This window comes from Emydura macquarii, unplaced genomic scaffold, assembly GCF_026122565.2.
Source record: "Emydura macquarii macquarii isolate MOO-44397 ecotype Brisbane River unplaced genomic scaffold, CSIRO-AGI_Emac_v2 contig_212, whole genome shotgun sequence".
NCBI lineage: Eukaryota > Metazoa > Chordata > Testudines > Chelidae > Emydura > Emydura macquarii.
In genome coordinates this window covers 8,211,474-8,230,967 of record NW_027130349.1, presented here as the reverse complement: position 1 = coordinate 8,230,967, position 19,494 = coordinate 8,211,474, and the positions used below count along the sequence as shown (strand labels likewise).

At 41.8% G+C, this 19,494-nt stretch overlaps 1 protein-coding gene across 1 annotated transcript; it reads right to left on the bottom strand.

The window, feature by feature from the left end:
- Nucleotides 1-8,951: 8,951 nt before the first annotated feature.
- On the bottom strand, nucleotides 8,952-18,339 carry LOC137152583 (myosin regulatory light chain 2, smooth muscle minor isoform-like). Its single transcript, XM_067547294.1, has 4 exons — nucleotides 18,039-18,339; nucleotides 13,765-13,963; nucleotides 13,424-13,585; nucleotides 8,952-9,489 (listed from the first exon to the last, which is right to left on the bottom strand). The coding sequence occupies exons 2-4, from the start codon at nucleotides 13,946-13,948 to the stop codon at nucleotides 9,317-9,319; spliced, it is 519 nt and encodes a 172-aa protein (XP_067403395.1). The 5' UTR covers nucleotides 13,949-13,963; nucleotides 18,039-18,339; the 3' UTR covers nucleotides 8,952-9,316.
- Between the last annotated feature and the right edge of the window lie 1,155 nt (nucleotides 18,340-19,494).

Here is a 19,494-nt window from a genome sequence, read left to right as displayed (position 1 = left end):
GCTTGGCAGTGCTGCTCTGCCCTGCCTGTGGAGTCCAGGGGCATATAAGGATGGCATCTGGAAAGTGCTGTTTTGACCCAGCCTGCTCTGTTAGTTAATCTGTAAATGTGGGTGTTTATTTGAGTCTGGAGCTGGAGGAACCCAGCCCTGGGAAACTTAGGTCCTGCAGGGTAGCTCCACTGGGAGGGGACTTGCAGCAGGGAGAAGTAAAGCTCCATATGAAAACACAAATGACACATGCAGTACGTTGATATAATTTCAACAACACCCCCCCCCCCCCGAAAAGTAACCCTAATAAATGAGTGTACCTCAAGATGATGGGCAAATCTGATAACATCCTTCAGTTCTAGTTGTGGTAGGACATCCCAGAATGCATATACTGCTGTTTGCACATCCTCTGGGCATTTTGGCTCTGGGAGAGGCACTATGGGCGAGTGGCCAGATTTTTTGAGTGGATATTGATACAAACATAATTATGCATTGACAGCTGAGATGGCAAAAAAACTAAACTGTTACCTGTACCTGGTTAAGGTTACTGTGTCTAACCAGTTACAAAAAAAATCACACTTAAAATTTCTAATGTTGACAAGGCCTAAAAAGGATGAAAGATGTTTTCCGGCAGCTAAAGAGGCCATCAATGCTAATTTTTTTAAATGGTTGTTGTGATGCTGGCTGGATTGGGGAGACCATTTATGATATTATTTAACATCAATATTTCAAAATTACAATAAGTTATGAGAGAGGGCATGTTAGATACCATTAGAAAGGTTATAATTTGCTAAGTATGATATTATTTTAGTGTCATGTTTGCATTGGAAGTTTTAGATGTTTGTTGTATCTGTATTTCAATTAGTGCTGTTTCTGGGTGACTCCCCAGACAGGACGGCTGCAGCACTAGCCTGCTTAATGGTCCATTAAAGAAATTCACAGGTACAATGGGCCTGGGGAGAGAAGGTGGGGTTACATCTGATGAGTCACCAGGATTTACTCATGTGACCCTGGACTCCATTTTATTTCTGTAAATTTTCACAAGCAGCATGGCAAAGGTCAAGGGACATAAAGGGCAGCTGCACTACGCATCCATTTTGTCTTTGGTTGTTAGTCTTGAGTCTTCACCTACCTCTGGATCAGCTACTCATCTACAACTGGAGCTGTGAAACAAAGGACTGAGACCCAGCCAGGTACTGGAGGTACAGCAGAGGGACTATTACAAGCCTGCAAACTCCACAATTCTATTGAAAACCTGATATATATTGACTTTCAAATCATTTGTATGTATCTGATTGCTTTAGTCATTTAGTTCCAGAGGGGTAGCTGTGTTAGTCTGTATACAGCAAAAATAAGGAGAGTTCTGTAGCACTGGGTCTGAATAGAGACTTTGAATGGTTATCTCATTACAAGAAATAATTGTCACTGTTCATACATTCTCACCTTCTAATCAATGGTTGTGAATAGGCCTCATCTACTCTAACTGACTGGCCTTTGCTCACACCTACCCTTCCCATTGTTGTTCCTTACCCTTGGATGTATATATATATACATACCCTCTATCTGATTTCTATTTCTTGCATCTGACTAAGTGGGTTGCAGCCCACGAAAGCTTATGCCTGCAGAAATTAAATTTGTTAGTCTTTAAAGTGCTACAGGACTCTCGTTTTTTTTTAAAGTCATTTAATATTTCTCTTAGTTTTGTTTCTTTCCTTTTATAATAAATCTTTAGTTTTAGTTACTAAAGGATTGGCTGGCAGCAAGGTATTTTGGGTAAGATCCAAACTTGTATTGATCTGACCATTTGAGGTTAGGAGAACCTTTTTAGTAAAGAGCATAGAGTTTTAAATAACTTATCTCTTTACTGGACCTAGTAACTGATTGGGCGCCTGAGGCTGAAATGCAGTAAAGGGGGGCTGTGTATATTTTGTTTTAGCTTCTTGATAACTAGCGTGGGGAATCAGAAGCATTGTTTGTGACTGGCTGGGAAGTCTGACTTCAGTGTCACCCACCAGGGCTGGGAGAATCTGCTCTCCTTTTACAACCTGCCCTGACCCTGGCATTTTTAGGTGGCTACCCTGGGCATGGATGGCTCACAGTTGTGTTAGCCATTATAGAAAAATACATCTTAGGATTCATGCTACTGCTTTTATTTAACCAATAGAATGTTGGCAATGTCCTCCTTATTAATGTTGGGTTTTTTAAACTTATTTAGTGCCTGACAGCTACATTGTGTTGTGAGTAACAATGGGAACCCTCTATCTGACTGTTAACTCACAGACTGGGATCTGCTATTAGTGTGCTTAGGAATTGACACAACTCTCGTTCGATAATGACAGAAAGGCTTTAATTACTATACTTATAAATATATAAAATGAGCCCCCAAACCAAAAGTCCAGTATATTTTAGCCGCAAAAGCAATTATCCTCACCAATGCAGGCAAGAGGCGGTGATGGTTTCTTAGCAGCTTCCCCGAGAGCCTGGATCCGTGGTCTCAGAAGGCAGCTGGGCAAGATGGTAGTTCTTCTCAGTTTCTTATCAAGAGTGATTCTTCTTCTCTTGAAGCTTGCCTGCTTGCTTATTTCCATTGCTTCTCTTTTATATTCTTGAATCCAATGTTTTTCAAAGCATTTTGGTAATTTACATGAGTAAACACAGGAATTCCAGAAAACAATACAAGAAGGAGAGACCCATGTGCTTTAATTAGTGAAAAGGTGCTAGCCACCTAGGTGTGTTCTTTAGTTTCAGTGTTCCACCCGTCAAACAAAGGGGTATTGGGGTTGTTGTGATTAAATTGAGCAATACCTGGGGTGGCATCCAGCCATTAGCTTTGATCACAAGGTATTTTGAGAGGTCTGGAGCCGTGGAGGTCTAGCACGCCCTGCATTTAACACATTGCTGTTTACTGCATAGATGAGTTACTCCCAGAGGATAAATTAATTAGGGAAAATGGTCCAGACAGAGAGGCAATTAATAAACAGTTATCTTAATGAAATACCAGACATACTTTGAGAATAGAAAGACAGCATGGGTGTGTTGCAATGAGAAACAATCACCTCTTTTCAAAAGGGACTCCAGCCACCATTTCACATATTCTGCAATATGCACTTATTAATTTGGTAGTTTAATTTTATAAGTAGGCCCATCTTAGCTGAAATTCCACGGTCTACACTGACAACCTAAATTAGGATAAGAACAGCAGAAACAATAGACAACAATTAACTGAAGTTTATACAATTAAATCACTTTTTCACATCATATTTACTATATCATTTTACTATAAATTGGCTTAAGCTGTTTTACATTAAACTGATTTTCTGAAGCTTATCTTTTAGATGCCTCAATCCTGCGTTATGAAGCTGAATGAAGAGTATGGCATGAGCCTGTGCAGATATCACTTCAGGGACGCACCATTAGGGTTGTTAATGTGCAATGTTTGTTCTAATATCTCACTCTAACTTTTTGCAAGAGTTTCAAATGTCATGTTGACCAGAAGCTACTTAGAGAGAAGGCTCATGGCTGCAGAAGTCTTTATAACCCTGAGTACCTATAAAGTTTGCAGCTGTCCACCACCCACTCACTGACACTGTAGACTTGCAAACCCTGTTGTAGGTTTGTCAATCCCCCTCCCATACACCTACTTTGCATGATATGCCTATGTTCTGGCTACAGATAACTACGGACCCTCTGCCTGGGAATCCAGGCCAAGTTTTGTTTCAGAGCAACACAACACTGCTGACTAACAACACTCTAGAGAATCTTCTAGGCTGACTGAGTGCTGGGAGGCACTCAGTGGAACTCATGTCACATTACCCCCGCCAGCCTGAAGTGCAAGAGAAAACCAGCAGAGTAAGGCTGTGTCTAAACTGTGTAGTGTTGGCAGCATCGAACTTCTAGTGTAGACTGAGCACATGCTGACAGTTTTTCTGTTGGTGTAAGAATCCGACTTCCCTGAACATCAGCTATGGTAACAAAAGCCCTCTTCTGCTCACAGGGCTGTTTTTACAGTGGGGGTTTTGGCAGCATAGCTCTGGCCCTAGGGCCTGTGGTGTTTTCACACCCCTGACCCACATAGCCGTGCTAGTATGTTTTTTAAGTGTAGACTAGGCTTTAAACAAGGTCTCCTACATAGCAATGGACACCATGAACGTTAGCTTGGTTTTTAAAAGTTAATTTTATAAATCTCTCTAGCACTCCTTATCAGAGCAGATAAATGATAGAGAAACCTGGAACATTTCAGGTTATGAAAAACAAAACTGCAAAGGAAACCATGACAAAGTGAGCTGCAGATCTGGCATGGCACTTTACCATGACTGCTCTGCAATTTGATAAAGTCATGGGGTTGAGGGAAAATTGTGTAAAGTCACAGGAGTGCCATCGAGCGGGGCAGTGGGTCCAGGCCCAGGGAGGGGTAGGCCTAGAGCAGTGTTAGCCTACACTACACTCACCCTACAGCAGGGGGGTCATATTCCATGCAGTGGGCCTAGCCTCCCTTCCCCCCCCCCACTCAAGCCTGCTGGCTCTCACCCCAGCATGCAGACAAGGCCATCCCCCCCCTTCCTGGCCCTGGAGCCGCCAGCTAGTCTGCTCCAACCTGAGCCATGATGCAGAAGGGGTCACCTCCCACATTCCCCCCATGAAATCCCACCCTTGATAAAAGTCACACTGTTCATGATGTGAACACAATTACAGACTTACAGCCCTACTGCTAAATAGCTTTAATGAATTACATTTAATATTCAAGTAAAGAAATAGGGAATATAGAAATTGCCATCCTGTATTATACCCATTATTCCTCTAATGCAGTATGCTGTCTTGGACAGGGGACAGCATCAGATTCTTCAGAGGAAGATGCAAGAAATCCCACAGTAGGCAGCTGTGAGATACTGTACTCCCATGTGGTGTAGGTTTCATCCTTACTGGTCAGAGATTAGCTTATATCTTGAGGCATGCTATGTCTATGGTTATCAGTGTGGGTAATAAAGTTTTTCAAAGGTATTTAGGCATTTACAGTGGAACATGAGCACCCTAGTGAGATTTTTCAAAAGTATACATTTAAAACAAACTTTCAGTGAATGCCAAGGAATCCTGATTAGTTTTGCAGTAACTGGAAGTTCCATGGGGCAGAGACCCTCTCTTTCTCTATGCTCTGTCCAGCACCAAATAAGGGTAATGCTATTCAAACAATGAGTATATTGTACAGCCATTTGCACCACAGCTAAGTTAGTATTCGGAATAGTAATGCCACCTAGTGACAGTTTTAAATGTTGTTCAAAATCAAAAACACTTGTTTTAAAATGAAAATTGGGAGGGGACTAGAACACAAAAGGATGGAGTGGGTAGTGACTGTGAACTTTCTGAATGAATCAATGGTAAAGATTCAGATGATTCCCCACCCCCCATTAAAAAGCCAAATTTCATCAATTTTTTTAATGAAAGAATTAACCTAGACTTTTTATCCTTTCCATTTTCTCCCTATTTTCTAGAGTCCTTCTTCTGGGTATTGTTGCATGTCTCATTCACTATTTCTTTCAGCCTAACTTTTTCCTATAACTTCACTCCCCCACTCCCTCTTTCTTTGAGACATTTTTAGGGTGCAGGGTTTTTGTTTTTAAAAACCTTTCCTTCTCCTGTTCCATCTCCCCTCCCACCTGCTCTTCTGGAGACAAGCAGCTGTCTTACATGACTTCCAAATACAGGTAATGAGAATATTTTTCAAAGGATAACTAACAAAATGAACAGCGCTCTTATTCCTAAAGAAGGGCAGAGCTCTGGGACACTTCACACGCTGCTGAAATTACATTAAATAGCAACAAGTGTTGAGTTTTTCATTCTGTAAGAAGTACACTCAAAATAGCATTTATTTCCCACTATAATAAAACATTAAGCACTTTTTCCACAGGCTTACCATTCATATAATAGGATTAATAAAAAGTGAAACTGTCAAGAAAAATGTTGGCTGGGTCAATGATGCTACAGCTGACCTTTTACGTGAAATCACTAATTGTGTGGTTTGAATTTCAAGCAGGTGATTTATTAATATTTTGATTTAAGTTATTTCTCTTTACACAATAGGAATGAAACAAATCCTCACATCTAGGGCACAACCGTGCTGCCTAGACATCTTTAAAAACAAAAGTGCCCACTATGTGCACCTTTAACTGCATATAATAAGGTTTTGGGGACATTATCCTTCTGTTGCAGCTCTGCTGCACTATGAATTAGAATGAATGTAGTGTCTAACCTGCTCAGAGTTGATCTAGAGCAGTGTTTCTCAACCTTCTTGATAGCAGGGACCAGTTTGTTGCCTTCCTAAAATTGTGCCAGGGAGATCTGAGGGACGGGCACCGGTCAATGGACTGGTTATTGAGAAACACTGATCTAGACAACATGATAGTAAAACCACCACAACACAGAAGCAGCCTGTCTACATCAGTGGCCATACTTAGTTATGAAGCCTACACATAGGTTAGAAGCAACAGGGGGAATATATTTAAAAAACTCTCAAAAACAAGGCCTTCGAATGCAATATTTTCCAGCATGGTAAGCACACATCAGTCTGGCACTATACCTCTTTTGGCAAACACTATCTAGCAGCTGCACTTCAAACTCCTTCTACTGGTTTGAAAGCTAACCAGTTTAAGAGATGCTTCCTATAGGAAACCTCAACGGAACCAATAACTGTAAAACTAGCAGAAATTTCTTAAGAGCTCTCACTGTAGGCTATTTCTCCACTACTCACTCTCCTAATATATTAATGTATCTAATGCAAAATCTATCCAGACAATACACCCCAGGATGAATGCTTTATAGCAGTGTTTCTCAATTAAATTTGGCTGCGGAACCCTTTTTAACTTCTACAGGGCCATGCGATACCCTCCGCTGAGAAATCCGGGACATCTTCCCCTTTTCAGCGGCACGCGCTGTCAGCAGCTTTCGGCCTAGCGATTTCAATTTTTCACAGAACCCTGAAATTCATCTCGCGGAACCCCAGGGTCCCACGGAACACCAATTGAGAAACACTGCTTTATAGTAATGTTATTTCTACCAGCCAGGTTACATTCACTTTTTTTTTTTTTTTTTTTGCTCAAAATGAATTCATTTATATTATAAAGTTCTTATGTTGACCGAGCTTTGGAACCTAAGACAGTTCAGTTAGAATACCACTGAATGGCCACAAACCTACCTCTAAGCAAAATAATTATTTCCATCTTACAGATCTTTTCCAGAAATTCAGTCCCCTACAGCAGCCTTTCTGGAACCAGCAAAACAGTCTCAGCCAATGTCGACTGGTCAGTTCTGGAACCTCACTTCCAAAGGTATAACCATTTGGTAAATAAAGCAAGCCTTCCATTCTCATAGCTATCCTAGACTGTAAAACTGAACCTCAAGAATTCAGGATCCTGAAGAAAGAGATGGGGGTATTTCGTTGAATCTGCTACCACTACCACACATTCTATAACAAAAAGGTACATAATCTAATAAGATATGTGCATGTTACAAAATTCATATCTGGACCTTCCCTCAAAAGTTAAGAAATGATCAGTTCAGCAGTTTGGTCCAGGCAAAGGGCAGCACCATGCACCCTGGATTTAGATACTGCATTTCCCCCACTCACCAATCCCCCAAATTTCGGGGGAATCCAGTTGCAAGGTTTTGCATAAGGGTCTCCCTCTTAATGTTAAGGTGCAACGTTCATGAACAAAAGTTATATAACTGTAGTTTCCTAGCAAACATATTAGAGAGCACTTGGTTTGTCCTAACATAGTAACGTTGGAATGCTATAACCCAGCTTCTATGCAAAGGCTGGGCTGCAGCAACAAACTACAGCCAACTAGCACCTAAATCCCAAGGCAACACAGTCCAACACACAAGTTGTGGCCTCTGAGTGTGCCGAATAATGGATAAAATGACGACATATACCCTATGCTATGGCACAAGATACAAGAACAAAAACAAAAAATCATCACCACCGAGGTAGGCCCATGATCTTATTAAGTTGCTTTGGATGAAGAATTTGGGCATAAATCAGTTCTCTTTTTTTTTTAAGGAAAAAATTAAAGAATCAAGTTTAACAGAACTGTCTACTGAAATTCTAGGAACTTTTAATAGAATCTTTGTGGGTAGAAATTTACCCCTCAAACTGTTAAAATTTACAAAAGGATCAACTACAAAGCTATGAATGAATCCAACCCATGCCATTTGTGCCATAATTGTAGCTTTTGTTTTTTAAAAGGCTCCCCATCCCCTAAATGGGCAGAAGCCTTTTCCAAAATAAACAACTTTTATTCTGAAAGCAAAATTCATATGTTCCCAGTTGCCCCAAAAAGGCAGAAATAACATTTAAAAAAAAAAAAAGAGAATGATTAGGTTAGGTTTACACTTTTTTCCAGCCCCAAAGCCAAAACACATAGTTTTGAAAGACAATGGCAAGAGGAGACGAAAAAGAGAAAGCACTTTTCATCAACTAAAAAGAAACCTAGTACCACCACAGGTCTAAGATGTGCCAGAAAGCTCACTCCTGCAGACTTTGTAAGGAGCATGAAATAGGTATTCTGGTCATGTCTAGCCAAAATCTTCCATTTACAGAACATTTTGCCTTTGGAAAAGCCTAACACATTCCATAAAAAAATAAGTTACCAGAATATTAAATACTGTACAGGTAACATTGGGCACACCTCCAGGATTTTTTCGTACCACCAAGCAAATCTGATTTCCACCACTAGAACCATTCCTTTGCTGTGTACCAGAGTTTTAAATAAAGACGCTTCCTCACCGTGTTACATAAAATGTAATATCACTGCCCAGCTTAAGCGCCAGAACAGTAATGTCTCAATTAAGACTTGTAGGTTACTGTTGTACAAGCTGTAAACCCACTGCTTAGTATTTTAATTCTGAACCAAAAATGTCAAAAGTTTGTGATATAACTGTCAATTTGGGAATATGTTTCCACATATGGTTAGAATAGCCTCTTTACAAGAAAAGATTTAATGAAGTATTTATTTATATAACAATCTTTATTTCAAAATGGTATTTATTATAAAAATGTAAAAATCCAGGGATTTTTCCCCCAGGCCTTCACATTCACTAATCTTTATTCCCAAATCATTTTCACTACAATAAAATCCCCCTTTCCAGTCTGATTACAGAGGTGCAAGTGTGCCATAATGGCCTGAAATCCATAAATACATGGAAAAAGGCAAAAGCTGTGAAGCTAAACTGCATGCAACAGGTTCTTTCAGCAAAAAAACCAAAACAAAACAAAAAAACCCTGAGAAATAAACATGAGTGAAAACAAGAAATTATCTGCAGGTGTCTAGAGTTTTCTTCAATCATCTTTGTCTTTTGCTCCATGTTTGAGGATGCGCGTGAATTCAATGTAATTGAAATTTCCCTTTTTGTCAATTGGTGCCTCTCTGTATAGCTCATCTACTTCTTCATCTGTAAACCTGTCTCCCATTGTTGTCAACAACTCTCTCAGGTAATCTTCTTGAATGAACCCTAGAATGCAATATATACAGGGAATAAGGATAGAGAAAATGTTTTACTTCAAAAGCAAAGCTATATCAACAATAGGGTATACGGTCATGCCAACAGCAACAGATACATATCTGCCTATTATAGCATGCAATAAATGAGTGTATTTACACCAAGAGATCAGAATGGCTTTTCATGAAATTATTAAAACTTCCATAAACTAATCCTCTCAAATTCAAGAGAGACAGTTGCTTTGATACAATTTACATGGATTCATGAAAAGAGGGAATGTTTTACAGGGATATAGTACATGGGAGTAAAGCATCTGAAACATTTAAAATGGAAGAACAAATACGTTGCTAACTGAGTCATGAATAAATAAAGTCACTGCTGCTCTACTGGGCAATTATTTATTTAGTTATTTATTTTTTAAACGGCATTATATTCTTCTTGACTTTACCTTACAGGGGATGGACAGACACCTACTAGTTTCCTCGGAGGACTAAACAGCAGCAGTTTGGCTTTTCATTACTGTCAAGTTCTGTTGCTAGAAGGGGTTTCATTTGGATACTGAGAAAATCTGGCATATGTCCAGGAGCGTTTATAACTGAGGAGACCTGCAGAGCAAGTTAACTGAGGGGAAGGCAGAAAAGCTTGCTGTGAGGTGTCAGAGGAAGGGAAATGGACCAGAAAAGGTGGGATAAATGAAGCCACTTATTTTATGATAAAGCGAGATTAGCAGATGAACACAAGGAAATTATTAACACAGGCATAAAATGAGAAGTTAAGATGACTTGGATACTGAAAAGCAAGTTTGGTTAATTTAACATCAATGGATATTACTAGAGCCACTGGTTGCCAAATAGTTCCAAAGAAATTTAGGAAATTGGGGGGACAAAAAAAGGCAGAGGCAGCTGAGTGCAGAGACTGGACCATATCGTGAGGTCAAGATAAGAGACCTACATTGCCTCAAATGCACAGTAGTTGTCCTTCTGAAGGGAAAAGGATAAGACTGAGCTCTAGCTGGAGACAAACCAGTTATAAAAAACATCTGACACAGACTGCTACAAGCTGTACTATTAGACTATGCAAGACAGATGTACACCATAAATGGACACCACAATGACTGAGGAGTAAACAACCAGCTTGTGAAGAAATAGGTTCTGCAGACACTAACACTTTAGAAAGGGACTAGAAACAACCTCAGTGAGTAGATATCAGAGAAGACTGAAGGACAGAAAGCCAGACAAGCAAAGAATGGACCAAAAGATAAGCCCTTGAATGGTGTCTCAATATTAAAAGAGTTTAAACCCAATATTCTACATTAAAAACAGCAGAAAAGAACCTGTTCAGTTATTCACATCCATATTAACAGGGCCAGATGCTCATAGGAGGGGATCACACCACTTCACAGACCTGGACCAACAACTGAAAGATGACTATACAGATTAACATCCAAGAACCAGTAAAATGTTTAGAAGTAAATGAGTGACAGGAGATGGTGTAGGTATTAGTTGTCATAAGAGTGCAAGACTTTTTGGTACTGGAGTTCAGCTATATGGATCTGAATGCTTCTATCTGATTAGTTGGATTAAAGCCCTGAACAGTGCTGCCAAACTAGGAAAAGATTGGGACGGTAACAGGACTCAGCAATATACTGACAGAATACCACAAAAATAGCCTAACTAAGGCAGAGGGAATAAAAGAATCAAAACAACTAGTTAAGAATGAATTATGGGGCACACAGTAAGGGACAAAGCAGGTAGTGGGGGAACTAACAAGAGGAACAAACTTTACCAGTGCAATTCGATTAGTTCCCAGTGCTATTGACAAATAAGGAGGAGTATACACAACTACAATATAGAAGGGACCTGGTTTTGCAGTGGGAGGTAGAAAAACAAATGAAGAAGTTGTGTTCTATCAAGTCGGCCTGGATCCCAATTGCATTACTCTAGTATTACATCAGTAAAACTCCATTCCTTCTATATTTTTTGGCTTTATTCACCACATGGAGTTACACTGATGTAGAACTGGAGTAACAGTAGTTAATCCATGCAGAACATATGCATGCAGATGGAGACAATTGATAAGTGCTGAAAATGGTTCAAGATAATTAGGTTTCTTAAGAACACATTGTTCAAAGTGCAGATTGCAGGAAAGAACTAGTAGAAGTCAAAGGCAACATTATGGTCTAAAATGCTTGCAGGGATATTATAAAGAAAACAGTCAATTAAGACAAAACAGGCATAAGTTTCAGCAGGAAAGATTTGTTTAAATGTCAAGAAGAATGAAGTATACAATTAGGCAATAGAGCAAGATGCTAAAGGAGACTATGGAATCAATTCAAGACTAGACTAGAAATGATCTGTCATGGATTCTTTACGGATAACTAAGTCAACCTTGTCTGGGGGAGGGGGAAGGGCAGCTGAACTAGATGCACCTTCCAAGCCCATTGATAGCACTGTAGTTTAAATAAATAAGCTAGAAAGCATGACATTAACAATACTCTGAGTAATAATTTTCTATATAACCTTATTGATATGCTCTCTCTTTTGACATACATGCAAAACTGTAGGCATGATGAATCAGAAAGACTATCGGGATAAAAAATAATTAAACTTCCTCTTTAGGGAAATGATTGAGATATTTCCCTAGGGGGGAAGGAAATCAATTAACATTTGAAAAGACCTTACCAAAGAGGGATTGTTTACCTAGGTTCCAGCAGGAAGGGGATATCCCTTGAAAAGGCAAAAGGTGCTAAAAATACAGGTTCAAAATAGCTGTTTGAAATGGGACAATACCCTGTGAAAGGTTCAGATTGCATATCCACAGATGAGAACAACAATGCTATAGCAGACAATTGTGTGATAAAATTACAAGTGTACTGACATCTGTGATACAAAACTGATGTAATTTCTAAACATGCTAATGAAGACCCCAGTTTCCAAAGGACCTAAAGGACTATATTTTCTAAGTATACTGAATGCTGTGGAATTCACCCCTTTCTGCTGGACTGTGCTCCAGAATCTCAACTTTCACTAAAAAAAAAAAAAAAGAAGTTTCTAGACTTGCATCTTCAAAGATAATTTTGGAACATGAAAAGACTGCAAACCAATCCAATGGCATCTGCCTGTGTCAGCAGAAATCTTGAAACAGTAGCTGAGAAGTGTGACCTCCTCATTCCTCACAACCTGGGCCCCATGGATCTGTGATTCTGTGATCACAGAAATTACCCTTTTCCCAAGAAAGCAGGGAATTCACAAAGAGTTGGGGAGGGGGATGTAGTCAGAATGACAAACGAGGAAAAGTTTCCTGACAGCAGCATTTTGTGTGGACTTAAAGAGGGAACTATGTGGTTGGCATCAAAGGAGAAGAGAAGAGCCTGAACAAAAGCCTAGGTCGATCTGAACAGACAAAAGGCCCAACCTTGGAAATATGTATGTAGAAGCTGCAAGACTTGGATACTGCCTGGATGTATGGGTCTGGAAAGGGGACCAAGTCAATTATACTCAGACTAAAGCCTCCCATCTCAGTTAACATTTTAAAAACCACAGAAATTTATTTTTTGCCCACCCAGCCTGCTACTTTGCTGCATTCTTCCTCCTCAGGCAGTTGTGTCTCATACTCCATTTTTGGGCGTTTGCAAATTGGCTTCAAGGAAGAACATATAACTAGGCAATCGTAGGAGATAATTACTGGTATGGGATGTTCATATGGAAACAGACAAGAGGACAGTCTTCATCTTCACCCTCAGTTTGATGTATAAGTTTCTTATCACTTGATAAGACATGAGCGTTAGAACAACTGTCCCTGGGTCATACTACATTTTAATAAAGGTACCAAAATGAGCCTTTTAGCCTAACAGATCCACCTATATATCAAGTTTAGATTATACTGTTAGGATTGAACAACAGTGGAAAAAACTAGAAATTTCAAGAGACGTGTTTCATCCACATACCTGTTGCCTCTTCATCAAAACAAGCAAAAGCATTTCTGATTACGTCTTCTGGATCTGTGCCATTTAACTTCTCACCAAACATTGTAAGAAACATAGTGAAGTTAATGGGGCCTGGAGCCTCATTCATCATGGCATCTAGGTATGCATCAGTGGGGTTCTTTCCTACAAGTAAATAAATCACTCTTTAATTTTAAAGAGCACTGTATGCATTTGCAAGTTAGGTAGTCATCTTTCAAAACACAGTTCTCACATACTGAAGTTTTAACAAATTCATTCTACTGGACTTATCTGGGACAACTGTTAACAGGAAAATAAACAATTTTGTAACTGGATAACATTACCAAGGGAAGCGAGCATATCATGCAAGTCTTCTTTGTCAATGAAGCCATCTCTGTTCTGATCAATCATGTTGAAGGCCTCTTTGAATTCTTGAATCTGTGACTGATCGAACATTGCAAACACATTGGAGGTTGCGCGCTGAGGGCGCTTCTTGGTGGTCTTTGTCTTTGCCCTTTTGCTAGACATGTTGATTACTGGGTTCTGGGGGGGGAGGTAAATACATTGACTAAAATACAAACTTAGTACTTATAGAACAGCTGTAATGAAGATTTACAGTTAAAGTTTACAGCTAGCAGATAGGAGAATGGTAAATAGTATTCTACTCCCCAACCCATCACCAGAACCCCCTTTCTTAATCAGGAATGACGGGACAGAAAGAAGAGAAAAAACACAAGAAAACAAATGACAGCCAGACATCAAACCTAAAAAATTTTAATTTTGAAAATGAAAAAAAATATCATGTTTGCTTTACAAGAGAAGTCAGCATTTTGGATTTGTTTGAAGTTGTACAGTCTGGAAATAATCTGCTAACGGTTTAAGCAGTTCCCCAATGCCATATAATCATTTACAACTCACTATCACCTCAATATGTTCACAACACAAACCCAACTTTAACTTTCTTCTCTTGTTTTGTTCTATAATAAAAATAGGCTGTGGAATACATCCTATCAAAATTTATTAAATGTGCAATGCCAATACTGAACGAATATACTTCCAAGGTGCATCACTCATAATGGAGTTCCATGGCTTCTAACAGGATGACAGGCTGATGGAACAGGAGAATATTTTTACAAATTGAAACAATTGGTTTGATGTTAAAAATAAAATAATCCTGTTAATTACATAAGTAAGTGGAGCTTGTAAACGCTGAAAACTTTAGAGGCGAAGTTAAAGTTGGATGAGCATGGTAAATAAAGGTGGGGTGAGACTAAGGATTACATAAAGAATTGGATGGATCCATTAACTGATAGGTTCCAGACCTAACCTTTGGAAGTTTTTTTGAAGTTGCAGTTGTAAAGGGCATTTTTTGGGAGGGAGGGGTAACTGTAAACCGAGTTCCACTGAAACACTTTCAACCTTAATGGTAAGCATTTTTGTTTAGAATTTTCCCTTCCACATATGCCCTTAAGATGTGCTCCAAAGCTTAATTAAGGTGCTACATGGATCTGCTGGAAGGGAGCTCTGGCTCCCCAGACCTTGAGGCCCAGCAAAGTGAGGCTCTCCTCCTAAAGATTTTACCAAGTCCATAGGAGGCAAGGAAGGTTATACCTGCATTGGAGATGCAGATAGATAGTTGAAAGAAAACTCATCCACATGAAAACGGACCTAAGTTTCATACCTAGAAGCATTTGTTAAGTATTTGACTTGGATAGAAGTCTCCCTCTTTTCCTCTCCTCTATTATTTTGCCAGACCTCCAGCTGGAAAGACTCCGCAAGTTATATTCTTGCTAACGTATCTTTGAATAGCATGACTGGTATCTATTGTTTAAAAATATTCTTTTAAAACTTGTGTTCATACAATACAGGAATTTATGTGCGCTTCATAAAAAGTGAACATCTAAACTTAAGTTGCTCACTCACCTATGAACTATGAAAAAAGTCCTCTTTAGAGCACTTTTACTAATCTCCCAAAACCAAATGTTCAAAATAGTACTGTAGGTGTTTTCATGGGATCAGCACCCAGGTCTGAGTAGCCAGGTTAGCTTAGCCCAGATATGAGCAGCCACCTTGCAAAGCTTTACCCAAGTGTCCTCATTGGTGCTGCACTCCCAATTCCCATGGATATGTTCAGATGACTTCTAGAAAGAGGCATATTCTATGGTTTTTGGGTTGCACTAAGCTGAACTGATCCATGATTCTTCCACAATTCACTAGGAAACAATTTGTCTGTCCTTGTGGGCATACTGGGGAGAGAATTGTGGGAAGGTGCTGGAGGACTATCACCACTCAAGTGGTTTAGCCCACTGCAAGGTACGCAGGTTACCAACTGGACTGAATGCAGCACCTGGGCTTTAGGCTACAGCTCCAGATAAGCCAGCTAGCTCAGGTTGAAAGCACCAAAAAACTCAAGATTATAGCTTTTCGTTTGTGGAAGGGAGAGGAATTAAGGTAAACTACCAAATAAGAGCTCAGGTTAATTATGTAGTGAAGAATAGCCTAAGTGGATCTCATTGAGAGCTGTTGGATTCTCAATGCTTTTAAAGAAAAAAAATCAGACCACTTATTAAAGAACCCAAATATACACTTTGAAGTCACATCCTCTTTGACCTCTCCAAGACAAAGCATGCCAATGGGGATGGTAATTTTCGAGATGTTAACTGTTAGTGTTTTAGAAACTTAACACAAAAATTACTTCACACAAACCAGACAGCTCAATGGCTGTCTCTTTTGGTCACTTTCAAAATGATCCAGAATCAAGCATATGGTCTTTAACTGAAAGGCCCTTTTATCATGCCCATGAAATATTCAGCTCCTGGCTCATCAGTTTTTATTTATTATGGGCTAGATCCAGCAAATGAATTTGCCAGGCTCCATACAGGGATATGTCCAGGAGGATTCATTGTAGGATCTAGCCCTTTTTAATGAACACTGAGCATGAGAAATTTCTTGTCCTCATTTCTCAAGACTACAGCCGTATCTGCAACCTGGCTTCTTGATATAATTGCCACAGCCCATTACATTCTAAGACAACCTATACATGGAAAAGATTAAAGGCAGGGTTAACAAAGAAGTTGCTGTATCATGGATTTAAAGTTTACATGTTTTCCCACTTGTGTGAGAAACTGAGGAGCTTTCCGCAGTTTGACAATTTCCCATTGCCTAATTAGGTGCTATTCCTAACATGACAGACAGCATAAAGAGGCACAAGGTAGTTAAAATAGTAACTTTCTTCCCCACCACTTATAGTTGGCTTGGATTTTCACAAGGCTCTAAGACTCAGTGGCTCTCAAGATACCTAGATCCATGTGCTTGCACAGTCTGAATAAGGAGTGGGTCTGTGGTCTGTTTTACTCACTACCTGAGACTAGGTGGAGTAAACATAGCACTGATCAGCAGTCTGCCTCTTAAGCTGCTCAGCAGCTGAACTCCACATTTCCACAGCAAATAGTAATTTGTGGTGCTATTTGAATATATTATTCAAGTTTAAAGCCAGTAAGATCCTAAAACAACACTCAGTCTGGTTGCTGTATTTACACCAATAAAGTGGCACACTCAAACCTATAATAAAGAAGACAATTCCCTTTCAAAAGAAGGTCAAAGTATGCCAATGTCCCACTAATGCCAAGGAACGTAAGGGCCATGTGAGTGCCCAATACTCTGGCCCTTACTTTTGAGTAATCCTAACCCTGTGTGACAACTTCCTAATGTGTGAATTATCTTCTTCTGGAGTCAGTGTTTCAGTTCTATGATTAGAGACCCACCACTTTTGAATGGGACACTTGTTTTTCCTCTCCTTGTCTTACTTCTTCTATTTTCCACTCTCTCTTATTCCATTATTTCCCTTCCATCACTGTTCTCTCACCTCTCACACCAAGTTCCCCTACAGCTGCTCTGCAGTGATGAGGGTAGCAAATTCCCGGATACATAGATACAAGGTATACAGCGTTTTAGGATCCTTCCAGACTAAAAAAGGCTACATAAATGAGACTCAGTGCGAACGGTGGCAGAGCTCAACATCACACCAGCTGCGGGGAAGGCTCGGGGCGATGTCTGGCGCTAAGTGCCATGACTTTCTGCAGCTGTTTCCTGCCTGCCCGGCCCCTTTCTCCGGACGCACAGACCAGAGCTCCCGGTCCCTGGGCGCTGCCCAGCTCAGACCGTCTCTCCGGACTCTTTGCACACAGACACTACCTGGGCTGGCCGACGGCGTCCCAACTGAAGGGACGGCTGCACGGGCAGGGAGCAAACCAGCCCCAGCAGCTGCGGGTTGCTGTCCGGGTCCCCAGATGGGCCGGTTCCCTCCCCTACCCAGGGCGGGGCCGCCTGGGATGTTTGCGCAGGGCCCCGGGTAACACCCGCCCCGCGGTTCCCCGGAGCGTCAGGCGGCGCCGCAGCGGGTGCCACGGCCAGGTCCCGGCGAGGAGGGGCCCTGGTGCCCCCTCTGGGGCAGTGAGTGTGGGCGAGGCCCTGCCGGGGGGCGCGGCGGGGAGACCGGCCCCGAGTTCCCCTCTGCTCCCGGACTGGGCCCGCCAGAGCCTTGGTAACTGGGGCAGCGTCACCCGCCCCCCACCCGGGCCCTGCGGGGCCGTCACTGGGCTCCGCGACGCGGCCTCACCTGGCGGCGGCGGCAGCAGAGACTCGGGTCGGATTCAGCGGCGACTCCGGCACTTGCTGCTGCCCAGACACTTCCGGAGCGGAGAGCGCGGTCCCGGAGCGAACCACCGCCCGGCCAGCATAGGGGGGGGGAGAGCGGTACACAGGGGCTAAACCATCTGCGGGGAGAGCGCGTCGTCAGTCGGGGCTCGCACTCCGGGGAGGGGAGCGCGGCGGCTGCTGCTCCGCCGTGACTCTGCTACTCGTGACCCCCGCCCGGCAGAGTTGGTTCAGACCGGAACCACCCTCCGCAGTGATGTGATGGTGCGGTCCCCTGGGCTCACTGTGTTCCACACCCACCCTGCTAGCCGGCGGCGCCGGGGCCGCGTAGCCCCGCCCCATAGCCTGCCCGCGTGACGTCCTTTGTTGGAACGCACAGCCCCGCTAGTTAAGGTCCAGAGGGGGCGGGGCTGCGTGCGCTGCTCCCTGGGGCCATGCCCTGAGCATGTCACGGTCCCAGCAGACTGCAAGAAATAGGGCCAAAAATCCGCTCCCCCAACTGGCTGTTTACTGTGTAATTAGAGTCGCCAAATCTGTAATTCTGCATGACCAGACTGGCTAAGAAGTCCAGCACAGCCCCCCTTTAGGCATTATTCCAGCCTTGGTTCCTATCCAGACAACCCAGTCCAGTGTAGTAATGAGGGTCGTACTGACCCTAAAGACTTAGTCACTCATCTTCAAGTCAGTAAGTATCTCAGATTCAGGGTCCCCACGTGGGGGGAGGAAGGGTACATTTTACTGGGGGCCCAGCTCAGGCTGCAACCCCCTTTACCAAGACGAAAAAAATTTCACGGCTCATGAGATTGTATGTATGGGATGAGGGATTGTGGTATGTGTGTGGGAGGGGGCCCGTTTGTACTGGGACTGAACAAATTATGCTTGGGCCCTGCTTAGATCTCACCCAAATATCACACTGTCAGCCAATCCTGAGTAAAGTAACTAAAGATTTATTAATAAAAGAAGAGAGTTATAAATAGTTCAGGAATCATGTACATACAAGTGATTTTCACGGTTCACAGATCAGGATCATAGCAGTGGTGGAATAGATGGCTGGTTTGCAAAAGTCTCCCTGGTAACTTCCAAACAGTTGGAAGGTCCTCCGTCCATACTTCAAGAGGCTCCATTTAAGTTGTAAATCCATAGTCCAGAGATTTAGAGCCGGAAAGAGACAAAGTGGAGGTGTCTCAGAGAGATCTTTTATATCCTCTGCCATGTGCCTGGAAATTTCCAGTCCCAGACAAAGCCCACACCACAGCCCAAGTGTCTGGAAAGTTTCTGGCCCAAGATGGAGCCCAGGATCACATGTCCTTATATGGTTTGGTGAATCACAGAAGGTGGCCATTGGCTCCTCGCTGTCTGAGGCATCCTCAGAAAGAGCTATCTGGACAGACTGAGTTTCTCTAATGGCCTGTTGTGAG